Here is a 14,136-nt window from a genome sequence, read left to right as displayed (position 1 = left end):
CAAAAACCTGGCATTTTAATAGGGGTATAGACCACGGCTGTCAAACTCGTGTCACGTTGCCGTCACATGATGTTTTGAGATGTTTTTTCTCTTCGTGGAGCTGGGGTGGGCGTGGCCTGCACATGGTGCACCTGGCCCGCGGGCTGCCAGTTTGACACCCCTGGTATAAATTTTCTGTATCTACTGTGACATGTGGAATATAATAATCCAGGATCTCAGGCAAAAAATCTGACTGGATTAAGAGAAGGATTCAGAATGTCAACAATGTACTGATATTACAGAAGAGTAATTATAAATAAATAAGATGGTTGAGCTAATATCTTATTCGGCTGGTAAAAAATCAGAACAGATTTCCCCCCCCCCCAAGCATCTTGTTAATAAGGCACTTCAGTAAGTAGCTCAGTGTCTTTTGTGGTATACTGTATGGTTAAAGGATTGGGCTAAGGATGGGAAATTAGGTTCAAATTAGATATTTATTTAATTTGTAAGCCGACCATCTCATTTTGCAAAACATCTCTGGCCAGTTTAGAAAATGCTTACAGATTGCTAAGTAGTTCACTAGCAGTCTCTGAGCAGCCTACATTTCAAAATTGTTCTCAGGGTAAAATCAGGGATAGTTCCGGTATGATCCCTTCTTGATCTCCTAGACAAAGACAAACAGCTACAAGAACAGAGCTTGGGTTTAAATATAAAGCAATATAAACAAATTAGCAATTATTTTAAGTTGAAAAAAACCTTACTACATTCCCTATACCAGTGATGGCTAACCTTTTCCGGACCGAGTGCCCAAAGCACACGCCTGAACCCCCAAAAAACAATGAGCGTGCGGTCCCCGCACATGCACCCCGCCCCCTTGCATGCGTGCATTGGCCCCCTGCAAGTGCCCTGCCCCTGCACATGTGTGCCCCCCGCATGCCCCCTCCCCCTGCATGTGCATGCAGCCCCCCCACGCACTCCGCCCCTGCACATGCGCACATGCCCCTGCGTGCGCTACCCCCCCCGCACATGCGCAGCAGAGACCCAAAGACCAGCTGGCCAGCGGAAGGTGCACGCACATGCACAGCGGAGTTGAACTGGGGCGAAGGCTAGGGTGCCATCAGAGGAGGCTCTGCATGCCATCTCTGGCACGCGTGCCATATGTTCGCCATCACGGCCCTATACTTTCAGCAAGAAGAATAACTATTCTCATTTGTTTGTTTTCAACAAAATGAACATATTGTAGTTTGGAAGATTGTTAGGGCAACAGACTAAGCTTCCAAGACTGCTTTAAAAAAAGATCTTCCAGTAGCTCTTCATCTATAAACTGTACATTAGAGTGTTCTCTCCAACTGGTTCAGAGAATGTTTCATAACCAATGTTGAACAAGATTTTTTTATCTAACAAGCCGTAACATGGTTGCTTAAGTTCATGTGTGACTGTTAGACAAATGTCATCTCCTTTCTAGTCCTTTAGTGCTTCAGTGTATTTGCTATGCTCATAGCAACATATGTACTGGAAAAACATCTTCAGTTCCCACAATATATCTACAGCACTCTTTCTCAAACTGGTGCTCCCAGATGTTTTACACCATGATGTGAATATCATCTATTGTGCAATATGCTGGGAATTTGAATGAAAATCCAAACCATCAGGAGGGCACCAGAGTAATGAAGGCTGCCACAGACTATAATGGAAAAACAGCTCTTTTTAAATATTGCTGGCCAAGTACACTCAAGCATTCAAGAAAGTTAACAAAATTGTTGAGACCCTGCGGGGGACATAATATGTCCGTTTATATATGCCAAAATAATACTAATCATTCTGTGGCTAATGTCAGAAATATTAAAATGATACGCAGGAATGTTACAAAGGGAAATTCCAGCACACACTATAACATAGAAACTCTCACCATAATGTAACCATTTATCGCCCAAAGGTGCTTTCTCAAAAGGCAGCTGGACTTTATTTTTTCCTTGAAGACATTTTACTTCACGTCCAAGAAGCTTCTTCAATTCTGACTCAGTCAGTACTGAAGAAGCTGCTTGGATGAGAAACGAAAGTCTTTAAGGGAAAAAAAAAAGTCCAGTTGCCTTTGGAAAAAGCATCTTTGGGGCAACCATGATCTGGGTGACTGAGAATCTCCATAGACAACTGTTTATGTATATTTCAGATCTCTAAATATGCTAAACCAGGGGTCCCCAACCCCCGGGCCATGGCCCACCACCAGACCATAGTCTGTTTGGAACCAGGCTTTTCCAACAGCTGGTCACTGCACACACACACGCAACTCAACTTGCGCAACCGGTGGGCTGGTTCCCCCCCCCTGCCGGGCCACCGAGCCATAAAATTTGGGGACTGCTGTGCTACACTATGTGCTCTTAATTTAAGAAGATTATTGTTTAGACTTTTGTGGAACTATTTTATTCAGAGTGCACACATGGCTTAGCCTACACATAGGCTTAGTGTAAATGTATAAACTCAAATATTTTGTTTATGTTTAATCACTGCAGTTTATTCAGCAAATGTGAAACCAAATCAATGATGAGGTTGACATTTTATATCTACTTTTGTTGTTTCAGAAGTTCAATTGTCTATAGATTAATCAAACAATGTCTGAAGAAATCAGAAAAAGGCTTGATTTTCCTAACACACTTATACAATCACAGGTGAGAAAGCTTCTGTTTGGTATGTACCATGTATGGCCTGAATATATAGATTGATCAAGGGGTGAAATGCTACCGGATTGGACTGGATTGCCCGGTCCAGTAGCGATCTTGGCTGGTGCTTTGGCGATCCGGTAGCGATGGCGGAGCCCACCTGCCCGAGTATCATTGCTTCCTGGCTTTAACAAGGAAGTAATATGTTTTTTACCTTCTGCACATGCGCAGAAGGTCTGTGTGTGCATGTGACACACACAACGTGTGCGCTTCTGAACCAGTAAAGAAGGTAAGTAGATTTCACCCCTGGATTGCTCCACACATAGGCACTTGTACTTGTTGAAAAATAAATTATTTAAATGAAACCTCTGGGGAAGAGTTTTGAGTGGGATGTCTTCAAGATGATGAGACCCTGCTTTGCTGCTCCTTACCACCCCCATTTCAAACAAGTATTTGACCTAGAGTATTGCCAAAGTGCCATTATGGACTGGGTGAGAAAGAGCAAGCTGCTGTTTAATCCAGCCAAAACAGAAGTTCTGTTATTAAATTGGAGTCAGAGATTGAGATTGAGATCATTTTGGAGTGGGCTGCATTCTCCTTGAAATAAGAGATTCATGAATTCTGGAGTGATTCTTGATTGTCAGATGTCACTGGATTTGCTGATGGCATCTGCAACAATTAGTGTACCAGCTGTGTCCCGTCCTGAGCTACTTATGGTAAATTTGATGACATATCCATGTCTTGTCTTGACTAGTACTGGAATACAGTAGGCTGTTTTAGTTCCACCTGGTTTAAATAAAAAGCTGCATTTGTCATTTGTCTCTCTTGAAATATGAAAGAGAAAAAAACCCTTAAATTCCTATTTTAAAGCTACATTTTACTAGCATCTAGCTAATTGTGGCTGGTTTTAAATAAATAAGCAGAGATAGAACAGATTAATATTTGAATGGGGGACCACAAAAATTACCAGGAGTATTGAAGAAAATGGGAAATTTTAAAAAATGCAAGAAGGTACAGGGGATAGTGAGAAACTGCTTGTGTATATTGCTAATATATTGATATATTAATATATTACTTCTAATATATTGCTACCAATTTCATGGAACTATCCTAGAAGTCACTAGGAGCCGAATTTGACTACTAGAGTATATGCTAGTAGTTTGCTAATTCTTTCATAGATCAGAACTAGTAGTCTTTCTGTTGCATCATTCTACTTTTCATAATGTCCGTCTGGCAGCTGAAGCACAATAATAGTGAATTGACAGATAAGCTCCTAACCAAAACTCAAAATCTCTCGGTTCCTTTATAAGCCATTTGCTTGGTTTCCACACTGTAGGAACAACAGGTATTCTCTTGTGTGGTTTGTTTTAATTAGTGAGAGCAGCCATTATGTCAGCGAAGAAACATTCTTAAGAGAAGATACAGGTTGATGTCAGGCCTTCTTATTTCTTCGGCTGATTTATGATCCTGTTAACTCAGGGGTGTCAAACTGGCAGCCCGTAGGCCAGATCTGTCATGCGCAGGCCACGCCCACACAAGGGAAAAAAGTCACAATACGTCACATGATGGCAATGTGATGCCGCGAGTTTGACACCCATGTGTTAACTAGAACTGTTCATTTTTCAAATATTAATACTGTTCCTAAAAGTATTTTTCATTTGGACTTTTTTTTAGAAAAATAGATCTTTGCCTGTATTCATTGGATAAGGTTGGGCATTTTGTGGTCTTTCAATTGATATTGTAATACAGCTTAGCACCATTGATTTCATTAGTTTACTCTGTTGGGATTAAATAACTGTCTGGAGAACTAAATGAGGCTCACATCTACTCAAGAATGTTGCCTGGATAATTATATTTCTAGTAGGCGTATGACATATATATTACAAGCAGCTTGATATGTTTTCATATATCTATCATGTTTTCATATACTACCTGTCTGATTTATTGACACTTTTCTAAATAAATTAATCAGAATGTATTTAAATTTAGAAGGTGAAAAACAGCCTCGTACATGCATTAGCAGAAAGGTTAGAGAGGTAGCATTTGTTTATTTTAAACCCCATGAGGGAGTCATTGCTTCTTATTAGGTGTAAATATACAAGATAAAATGTTTTTAAATGCCTCTGAAGTGCTTTCTTATAAGAAATTCTACTTTCTTAGTAGAGTCACTAAATTCTTAAGGAAGTGTAGAACTCATCTGGATATTTATTTATTTATTTATTTTATTAAATTTCTATACCGCCCTTCTCCCGAAGGACTCAGGGCAGTGAACAGCCACAAGATAAAACACATAAATACAAAAATTTAAAATAGATTAAAACGAATTAAATAATTTGGCTGAATTTAAAATACCCCATAATTTAAAACAAATTAAAATTTACATTTAGAAGGGGAAAAGATTTAGGCCAGGCCAGCTTGATGAAATAAAAAAGTCTTAAGCGTGCGACGGAAGGTGCGCAGATCCGGGATCCTCCGTATCTCCGGGGGGAGCTCATTCCAGATCGTAGGTGCCCCCACAGAGAAGGCTCTCCACCTAGGGGCCGCCAGTCGATGTTTGTCCATTTATTCTGTAATGACAGATCAAAATATTCCATATACTAGGCAAAACCTTTTCTCATTACCATATTAAATCACTTTTTAAATGAGGACTTTCTCATATATGTAATTCTTAAGTAAAAGCCATTTGCTAATATTTTAATATTAGTTTTAATATGTTTTTGCTATGCTTATTCAGGTAGGAAGTTCTGGTCCACTTGTATTGACAATCTAAATGGTTGTGAGTGGCCATATTTTTAGCTTCGAGATAATATATCTCAGAATTCTCTGTGAAGATAAAGAGAATATCAAGTTGCTACTATTGAATTATGTTTGATAAATTATTTACCCCCAATATAACCTTAGCCTTCATGTTGTTGTTTAACTAACATAGCAGTATGTGGCGGGTAGGACGTGGTTGCTGCTGGCTGCAATAAAAATCATAGTTTAGTGATTTATGTTTATTCACAGGCTGTGGGCCATCTTATTGCTGCAGTGCTGAAAGAAAATGTTTTATCTAACAAGATCAACCAGTCCAGTAACCAGGTTTGTGACTTTGCTTTCATTTTTCTTTCCCCCATTGCCCTGACAACTGCTTTTGTGGTGCAACATGATTGAAATTCAATTCTGGTAACTTTCACAGCTAGAGGATAATCTGGAGGATAATATATGAGAAAGAAAGAAAAAACATTGAAATGGTGTACGTAACAATATCAGACCGTCTAATGATAATGATGCACTGTCTGGAATGGGTACATTCATGCACAGCATGAATACTAACATTTTATGAGGCAAGGAAGACTTTGAACTGCTCTCTGGACTGCTGGTATTTCTCTTACTGAAAAAGTGCAAACTATTTTTTACAATTATTTTAGCTCTTTGTTATAACTCGTATCAAGAATTAAGGGAACCTACAGGTAGTCCTTGCTTAACAACCCTTTGTTCAAAGTTATGAGAGCGTTGAATGATACAAGCCTGGCCTAACTCTCCTCTTTTAAATTTTTAATTTGTTTGATTTTATAAATTGGGTGTTTTAATCTGTGTTTCGGCCAAAATATTTAATAATTTTAAGAGACTTTTAATATTTGTATTATCTGTATTTTATCTTGGCTGTTCACTGCCCTGAGTTCTTCGGGAGTAGGGCGGTATAGAAATTTGATTAATAAATAATAAATAAATAAATAAGCCTGGTTCTTGAACTCACAACCAATACAATGCCCCTGCAGTCATGTGATCTAAATTGCTTGGGATTGCGGTGCTTGGGATGGTAGAGTCCAGGACAGCTTGCTCATCCTCTCACCTCTCATCCCTGGCCTGGCTGTACTTTGATCAGGCCACAGCAGCCACTTACAGGCCTGTGGACCTGCTTGTGAACTGCCCAGGACTTGTGACTTTCTGATAACATGGTCATATGATTTTATACTTTCTGATCGCACCGCTTAGCGATGGAAATTCTGGTTCCAATTACCAGAAGTAAGTAAATAAACAAGAAAAAGGCATATACAGGTAGTCCTTTGACTTACAACCACAACTGAGCCCAAAATTTCTATTGTCAAGCAAGACAGTTTTTGTGAGTTTTGCCCCATTGTATGACCTTTCTTGCCACAGTTTTTAAGTGAATTACTGCAGTTGTTAAGTTAGTAACACAGTTCTTAAGTGAATCTGGCTTCCCCATTAACTTTTCTTGTCAGAAAGTCGCAAAATGTGATCACGTAACCCTAGGACACTGCAACCATCAAAAATACATGCCAGTTGCCAGGTGTCCAAATTTTGATCATGTGACCACAGGGATGCTGAAATGGTCATAAATGTGAACGAATGGTTGTAAGTCAAGGACTACTTGTATAGAAATTTGTTTCATTTTCCTAAATTGTTCATCTTGACAGAGAGATGCTGAGATTTGTAAAATAATTGTAATGTAATTGAAAAAAAGATTTGCAAAAGATTTGCAAAATCTAGCAATAGTTTACCTGGTCCTGATATAAAATACGTTTTCCTATTCCATTATCTTTTTCCTGATGTTTACTTTGTGTAATAGTTCATTAGATTTAAATGGAATAAAACTTAACATTTCTGAATTTAAATTTAGAATTGTTGGAGCTAAAACTATTAGTTGCAACTTTACTTACTTAGTGCTTGATCACTTTATATCTGGCTTTCATTCACGAGACAGAGACAATGTACATAGAATTCTCCCTTCCTGTTTCTCTCCTTAATAACCCTGTGCGATAGCTAGAACTTAGAAAGCATGGTGGACTCAAAATTATGTCAAAATCCATAGCTGACAGCGGACTGGAATTTGAGTCTTCTCAGCACTAATATAACTCTTTGCACCTTCTTTTCCATTCCTAGCATTGTTTTCATGCATATTGTAAAGCTCATTAGAATATAAGTATGCAACTGAAAATGAAATAATTAACAGATCATGGGCTGTTAATCGTTTATGTAAGTTTTGTGGACATTTCACTATATATGTAAGTGGATTTTAAAAAAATGAATACATACCATACATGTAAAAGTGTAGCAAACCGTAAACTATCTGCTAGATATCTTTCTGAGTATTAACTGGAAACATGTCTTTTTTTTTATTAAGAAGGCCAGAAATGTTGTCCTCTCATAGAACATTTGCCTGAACAGTTTCACCTTTGAAACAGACTTTTTATGTTTTGGTCAATTCTAAATGAGGAGAGTAAAAATTGAAGTACTGGTTTGCATTAGGAATGTCAGTCCATAACCAAATATGTTTGCAACCCATTTGAATGATTTAAGGTGCAGTTAAGCATTTTTAGCTATATTTTTAGAAGTATCAAATATTAAAATTGCAACAGGATAACTACCAGCCATCTCAGGATTAAATTACAGATTTTGATTAAGTCAAAATTAAATGTCAATCCTAATAAATTCAAAGCAAACTCTAAAATAAGCCTTCCTCTAAAGATGCCAGAAACTTACATTCCAAATGCAAAAAACTGGAAGAAAAAAAAACCATTTTTATGAGGTACTTCCATAATGAATGAAAATGCCTTTTTAATATATTATTTGTTTTCGACACTGTCCTGAGAGAGGTATTTGATGTTCAAGCCAAATGTCAAATGTCTTACACAACTATGGTAGCAAAAGCAGAAGTCTTCATGTCAACAGTTTTCTGTATCAGATTGGTACATTTTACTTAGTTTTGAGTTCAGGAACCCATCTGAGGTAAATTAACTATATATTCAGCAAATGAGGAAACAATCAAATATTCTTTAACTTTCTCTGTTTTTGCTCAGATATCTATTGAAATAGAATAGCTGTGAAAACTATAATCGAATTAATGAGTTATCAGTCCTGAATAATGGACCTTGTTTCTCCTCTCTCTTTGATTCCAGACCCCGGCGTTAAATTTGCTCTGGGAAAAGTCCTGCAGTGACAATACGATGGTCCGGACAACCTGCTGTGAGGCTCTGGTGATGCTTGTTAAACAAGATCATGCAGAGTTTAGCTACATTCTTAACACAGCACTCAGCCTCATTCCTTCAGCCAGGTGATGGTCATTTACTTTAATTAAAGATCAGCTCTTTTGTAGTTCAGAATCAGTGATACCATCTTGTAAAAAAAAAAAGGTAGGCTCCACCCTGGGGAAAACGTGAGAGAGCAATTAATGGAGGAAGGAAGAAATGAGCTATTAAGGTAGAAAAAATTATACAGGTTGTCCTCGACTTATGACTGCAATGGAGCCCAAAATTTCTGTTGTTAAGTAAAACATTTGTTAATTGAGTTTTGTCCCGTTTTACGATGTTTCTTGCCACAGTTTATTTATTTATTTATTTATTTATTCAATTTATATACCGCCCTTCTCCTAGTGGACTCAGGGCAGTGCACAGCCAAAACTAAAATACATAACAATACAAAATTTAAAATTAATTAAAAGAATTATATACTTTGGCCCGAATTAAAACAGTGCGAATTAAAACCCATTAACAAATTAAAACTAAACAGTTTTTAAGTAAATCACTACAGTTTTTAAGTAAGTAACCCGGTTGTTAAGTGAACCTGGCTTCCCCACTTTGCTTGTCAGAAGGTCGCCAAAGGGGATCACATGACCTTGGGACACAGCAACGGTCATAAATACGAACCAGTTGCCAAGCGGCTGAATTTGATCACATGATCATAGAGATGCTTCAAAGGTCATAACTCTGAACACTGGTCATAAGTCACATTTTTCAGTGCCGTTGTAACTTTGAACGGTCACTAAACAAACTGTTGTAAATCGAGGATTACCTGTACAATCCTGAGACAGAGGAAAGCATGAGAAAGATGCAAAATAACTCTACCTTGGTTTTGTTTAATATATAATGCAACAGAGAGAAACTTGGACAGGTTTTTCTAGATCCTGTTTTTTACCTTATTACAATAAAGAACATTCCAGGAATCTTTGCTGTTTCTGTAACTTGACCTGGCCTACCTCTCAGGGCTGACATCTCTGCTTTTTTCTGCTCCAGTGTCCCTCACTTCTGAATGTCCAAATGCTAAATAGTGATGGGGCTTTGGAGTCAAGATGTCTTCCCTAATCTCTGGAACACCCATTTCTCTTTTTTTTTTTTTTTGCCATTCAGAGATTCTCTTTGCAGGTCTGGGTAAAATAATAATGCTTTTCCTCCAAGAAAGCTGTCGGGCATGTAACAGTTTCTTTATAATGCTCAAAGGTATTCTCAGCTTTGTTCAAACATTTTGCTGTTGTGAATGAAAACACTACCAGGTACTCTTTTTTTTTTTTTTTGGCCATTTCTTTTGAGACTCCAGTGATCTTATTGAATTGACTATGGATTCAGTGTTCATGATGTCTTTGCTCAACCCAAACCCAAACAGATTTTTTGGAAGTTTGCCAAAGCTAAACATGTTACTTGATGTTCTTTCTCTTTTCTCGTATTCTTAAATTGGAGTTAGATAAATGATGGAGCAGAGTAGTGTAGCAAAAAATAAATAGGTAAATGATGAAAAAGAATAATTACAATGACGCTGAAGCTTAATCACCTACAGATTTTTGCTCTTTGCATAGAGGTTGTTTTATTGCTCAAGGCTAGTAATTTGGTTTTCCACCTGTACTGTATTATAAGGTCATTGACCCTCAAAGTCAGAGATTCTATGTTTTGTACCATCAAAACATATTTCTACATTCTAACTTTCACAAAATTACATTTTGAACGTGCCTTGCTTCAACTAGTAAAAGCAATACATCCCTTTCCACCCCAACCCAGCACAGAAAAACAGCAATCTCTTTTTTAAACACTACCAAAATACTCTATTAAACTCTAGCTGTGTATTACCAGCATATAATGTATGGCTTAAAAATATAAGCCAAGCCCCTGGAGAGTGTTAAAGAAAATTAGGTTACTTGTCAAAGTAAGAGCTGGAGTTAAGCTAAGTAAGAACAGGAAAACTAAACAATTTCCACAATACCTTCTTGACGGGGTGAAATCTACTTAGCTTCCCAACTGGTTTGGAAGTGCGTGCGCTGTGAACGTGCACACACATCACGTGCGCGCTTGGACCCTCTGCACATGCGCTAATCCTTCTGCGCATGTGCAGAGGGTAAAAAACAGGTTACTTCCTGGTTAAAACCAGGAAGTAACGACCAGGTGGGTGGGTGGAGCCTCGCACTGCCATTGCTACCGGTTCTCTGAGCCACCGGCCACCATTGCTTCTGGTTCGGCCGAACTGGTCCGAACGGGGAGCATTTCACCCCTGCTTCTTGAGCATATAAGTACCATTTTCAAGGAGAACATCAGGAATTGCTCTGTCATTCTCATTTACAGAGAATCAGAGGAACTATGGATTGAACATAACAAAGTTGTTAAGGAGGAATGTGAAAAGACACTGCCAAAGACGAAGAAACAAGAAACAACATTGGATGTCAGAACAGAACATGGAAATTACCAAGAAAAGAAGCCAGAGCCAAGAAAAACAAAATCTCAAGAAGAAACCTATCAAACAATTTCAGAGAGTTGTTAGAAGAGACAAGAAGCAGTACTCAGAGTACTTCTGTAAAGATACTGAAAATGGAAACAGACATGGAAAACAAGGAAAGTTCCAAAATATCTCTGAACTCTAGAAGCGGCTTCTAACTTCAAACTGATATGCTAAAGGATGCCAGTGGATAGATTCAACTGATTCAAAAAAAGATGGAATGAATAGCTTTCACTGTACAGTGAAATTGTCAATGTCCAAGATATTATAGAAGATATTTGTATTTACAAGAACCTCTAGTACTAGAAGATGAAATTAAATCAACATCCAGTCTTAACCTAGTCAGAAGGGGCAGAAACGGATGGAATACTTGCTGAAATATGGCAACCAAAGAAGAAGAATCAGTAATGATTCTAACCAGGCTATTAGCAAAATCAGTGAAGTTTCTAATGAAGCAAATCTGGAGGACAACACAGTGGCCAACAGATTGGAAAATTTATATCCCAATATGAAAAAGGAGACTTAACAGAGTATGCAAACTATTGCACAATATCCTTAATTTGATATGTCAACAAAATAATGCTTGAGATCATCCAGTGCAGATTGGAGCCCTACATAGAAAAAGAGATGCTAGATGTTCAAGCTGACACTAAAAAATGCTAAGCCGCAAAAGATATTGCTGAGCACACTGAATAATTAAGAAAGCCAAAAAAATACCAGAAAGAAGTCAGCATGTGCTTCATTGATTTATAGAAAGGTTTTTGATTATGTCAACATGTGAAACTGTGAAATGTGCATTTAAAAAAATTGGGAATCCCAGGACATCTCATTGTCCTCAAGCAAAATATATTTACAAGTCAGGAAACCACAGTATGGATAGTACATAAGAAAACACATTGGCTCCAGGTCAGCAAAGGAGTGAGACAAAGTGCGGAGGATAGGGAGTGGCCTTGAAGGACAGTTGGGAGGTAATGATTAGATAAAAGGAGACTAAACCTGCATCAAGAGAGTAATTTGGTAAGGCCATTCCCTAATTCAGTGGAGATAAAGGGAGGGAGGGGGAAGCATGTTCAGACTTGCAAGATTTTGTTACTATAGCTTTTACAATAAAAATAGTACTAACCTATGTGACATTAGTTTCTCAGTCTGATCTACGTTGTAGGACTGACTTTATACTATCCCTTCATTTATTCAACCCATATCCTGAATATATATTAAGGGAATTTGGATTGGAAGCAGATGAATGTGTGAATGTGTTACTTTGGAGGAAGAAATATCAATAACCTAAGCTGAAAATAGAAAGGATCTCCAAGCTCTAGTAATAAAAGTTAAGGAGAAAAAATAGAAATTAAATTAAATGTAAAGAAGACTAAACAAATGAAAACAGCTAGAACAACCATCCTTAGAATTGACAAGATATCTAAGTGGTAAATAGCTTCTACCTCTCAGGATTAACAATCAATAGTAAAGGAAGGGATAGTCAAGAAATGAATCATAGACTAGATAGAGCAGCTGCGAAAGTCTTTGAAAGGATGTTCAGATGCTGTGATGTGTTTATACTCACAAAGATCAGAACAGTGCAAGAAATTACATTCCCTGTGGCACCCTATGAAAGCAAAAATTGGACTTTGAAGAAGTAGAACAGGAAGAGTATTGCTGTTTTTTAACTTTGCTGTTGAAGAAGACACCTGGGAATCTTCTTCAACTCCGTGGCCAGCCAAGAAAACAAAAAAGTAGATCATCAAACAAATCAACCCAGATATTGCACTTGAGGCTGAAATTATCCTAGTTTAGATTAATTATGCAAAGACTGAGCTCTCTGGAGAAGGCTATAAGGTTGAGAGTGAAAGAGAAGAAGAGGACAACAGGCAGAAAGGTAGATGGACTCAATTACAATGGTGATTTCTATACCATTGGAAGATCTGAAGGACTAGGTTAGGAATAGGTTGTCATGGATAAATTTTAGATGATTACTAAGAGTCAACACCAAATTACTAGTACATAATCAAATGGGCCGTAGAAGGTGACCTTGATGGAAATATGCAAGCTGTTTCACCAAAATGATGAGGAGTGAAACAAAACTTAAATCCACAACAGAGAGCAAATGCATACATGAAAGTGGCTCAGAAATACACCACTCCCTAATTCACCACAGTATAAGAAGAGGGATGATATCAGAGGTGGGTTTCAGCAGGTTCTGACCAGTTCTGGAGAACCGGTAGCAGAAATTTTAAGTAGTTCGGAGAACTGGTACTAAAAATTCTGACTGGCCTCGTCCCCATCTATTCTCTGCCTCCCAGGTCCCAGCTGATCGGGAGGAAATGGAGATTTTGCAGTAACCTTCCCCTGGAGTGGGGTGGGAATGGAGATTTTACAATATCCTTCCCCTGCCACACCCACCAAGCCACGCCCACCAAGCCATGCCAAGCCACACAGAATCGGTAGTAAAATGTTTTGAAACCCACCACTGGATGATATATAGCACAATCAGAAAAAATGGATGCAAGGAGGCAGTCGAGACTTTGAGTTCCCCCTCTCAGTTGACTTTTAGAAGACTGAGGACAGTATCCATTTTGTCTTAGTTTTCAGTATGTTTTTTTTCCTTCAAAAGGACACTGAGTTCACATACTTCCTTTTCCAATTACTTTTGGAAAAATTTTGTTAACTGTTTATCAGCTATTAGAAACCTTAGGATTGGATGAATTTTATAATACTATAGTATGTGAATTTCCTTCAAACCTTAGTGAAAGAAGTTTTAACAGTAAGTTTAAAATCTTTAAAAACAATTATGGAATAAACAGGAAGAATGATTTAAACTTTGATTTTAGAAAGTTAAAAACAGACTAAATATCCAGATAAATTTACAATAAGATTGTGAAATTAATTATAAAGAATGCTTACTATGTGAAAATTCTTTTTCAAAAAAAAACATAAGAAGAGAAGATTTTTAAAAAATGGATACTAAGGGAAACTAGAAGGAGTTAAAAATTACAATTAAAGGAGAAAAACACGTAAACTC

General features: G+C 37.7%; 1 protein-coding gene across 1 annotated transcript in view; it reads left to right on the top strand.

Annotated features, from left to right (window-relative positions):
- The first annotated feature begins 2,588 nt into the window (after positions 1-2,588).
- FOCAD (focadhesin) overlaps positions 2,589-14,136 on the top strand; it is a 136,527-nt gene continuing 124,979 nt past the window's right edge. Inside the window, exons 1-3 of the mRNA XM_070935533.1 lie at positions 2,589-2,645; positions 5,643-5,717; positions 8,540-8,694. Coding sequence (XP_070791634.1) covers positions 2,589-2,645; positions 5,643-5,717; positions 8,540-8,694 — 287 coding nt within the window. The remainder of the gene's footprint in view (positions 2,646-5,642; positions 5,718-8,539; positions 8,695-14,136) is intronic.

The sequence above is a fragment of the Pituophis catenifer genome, unplaced genomic scaffold, assembly GCF_029215685.1.
Source record: "Pituophis catenifer annectens isolate HBS135680 unplaced genomic scaffold, rPitCat1.0.hap2 SCAF_2, whole genome shotgun sequence".
Classification (NCBI taxonomy): Eukaryota; Metazoa; Chordata; class Lepidosauria; order Squamata; family Colubridae; genus Pituophis; species Pituophis catenifer.
Note: the sequence above shows the minus strand (reverse complement) of the source record. Positions and strands in the feature narration are given on the sequence as shown.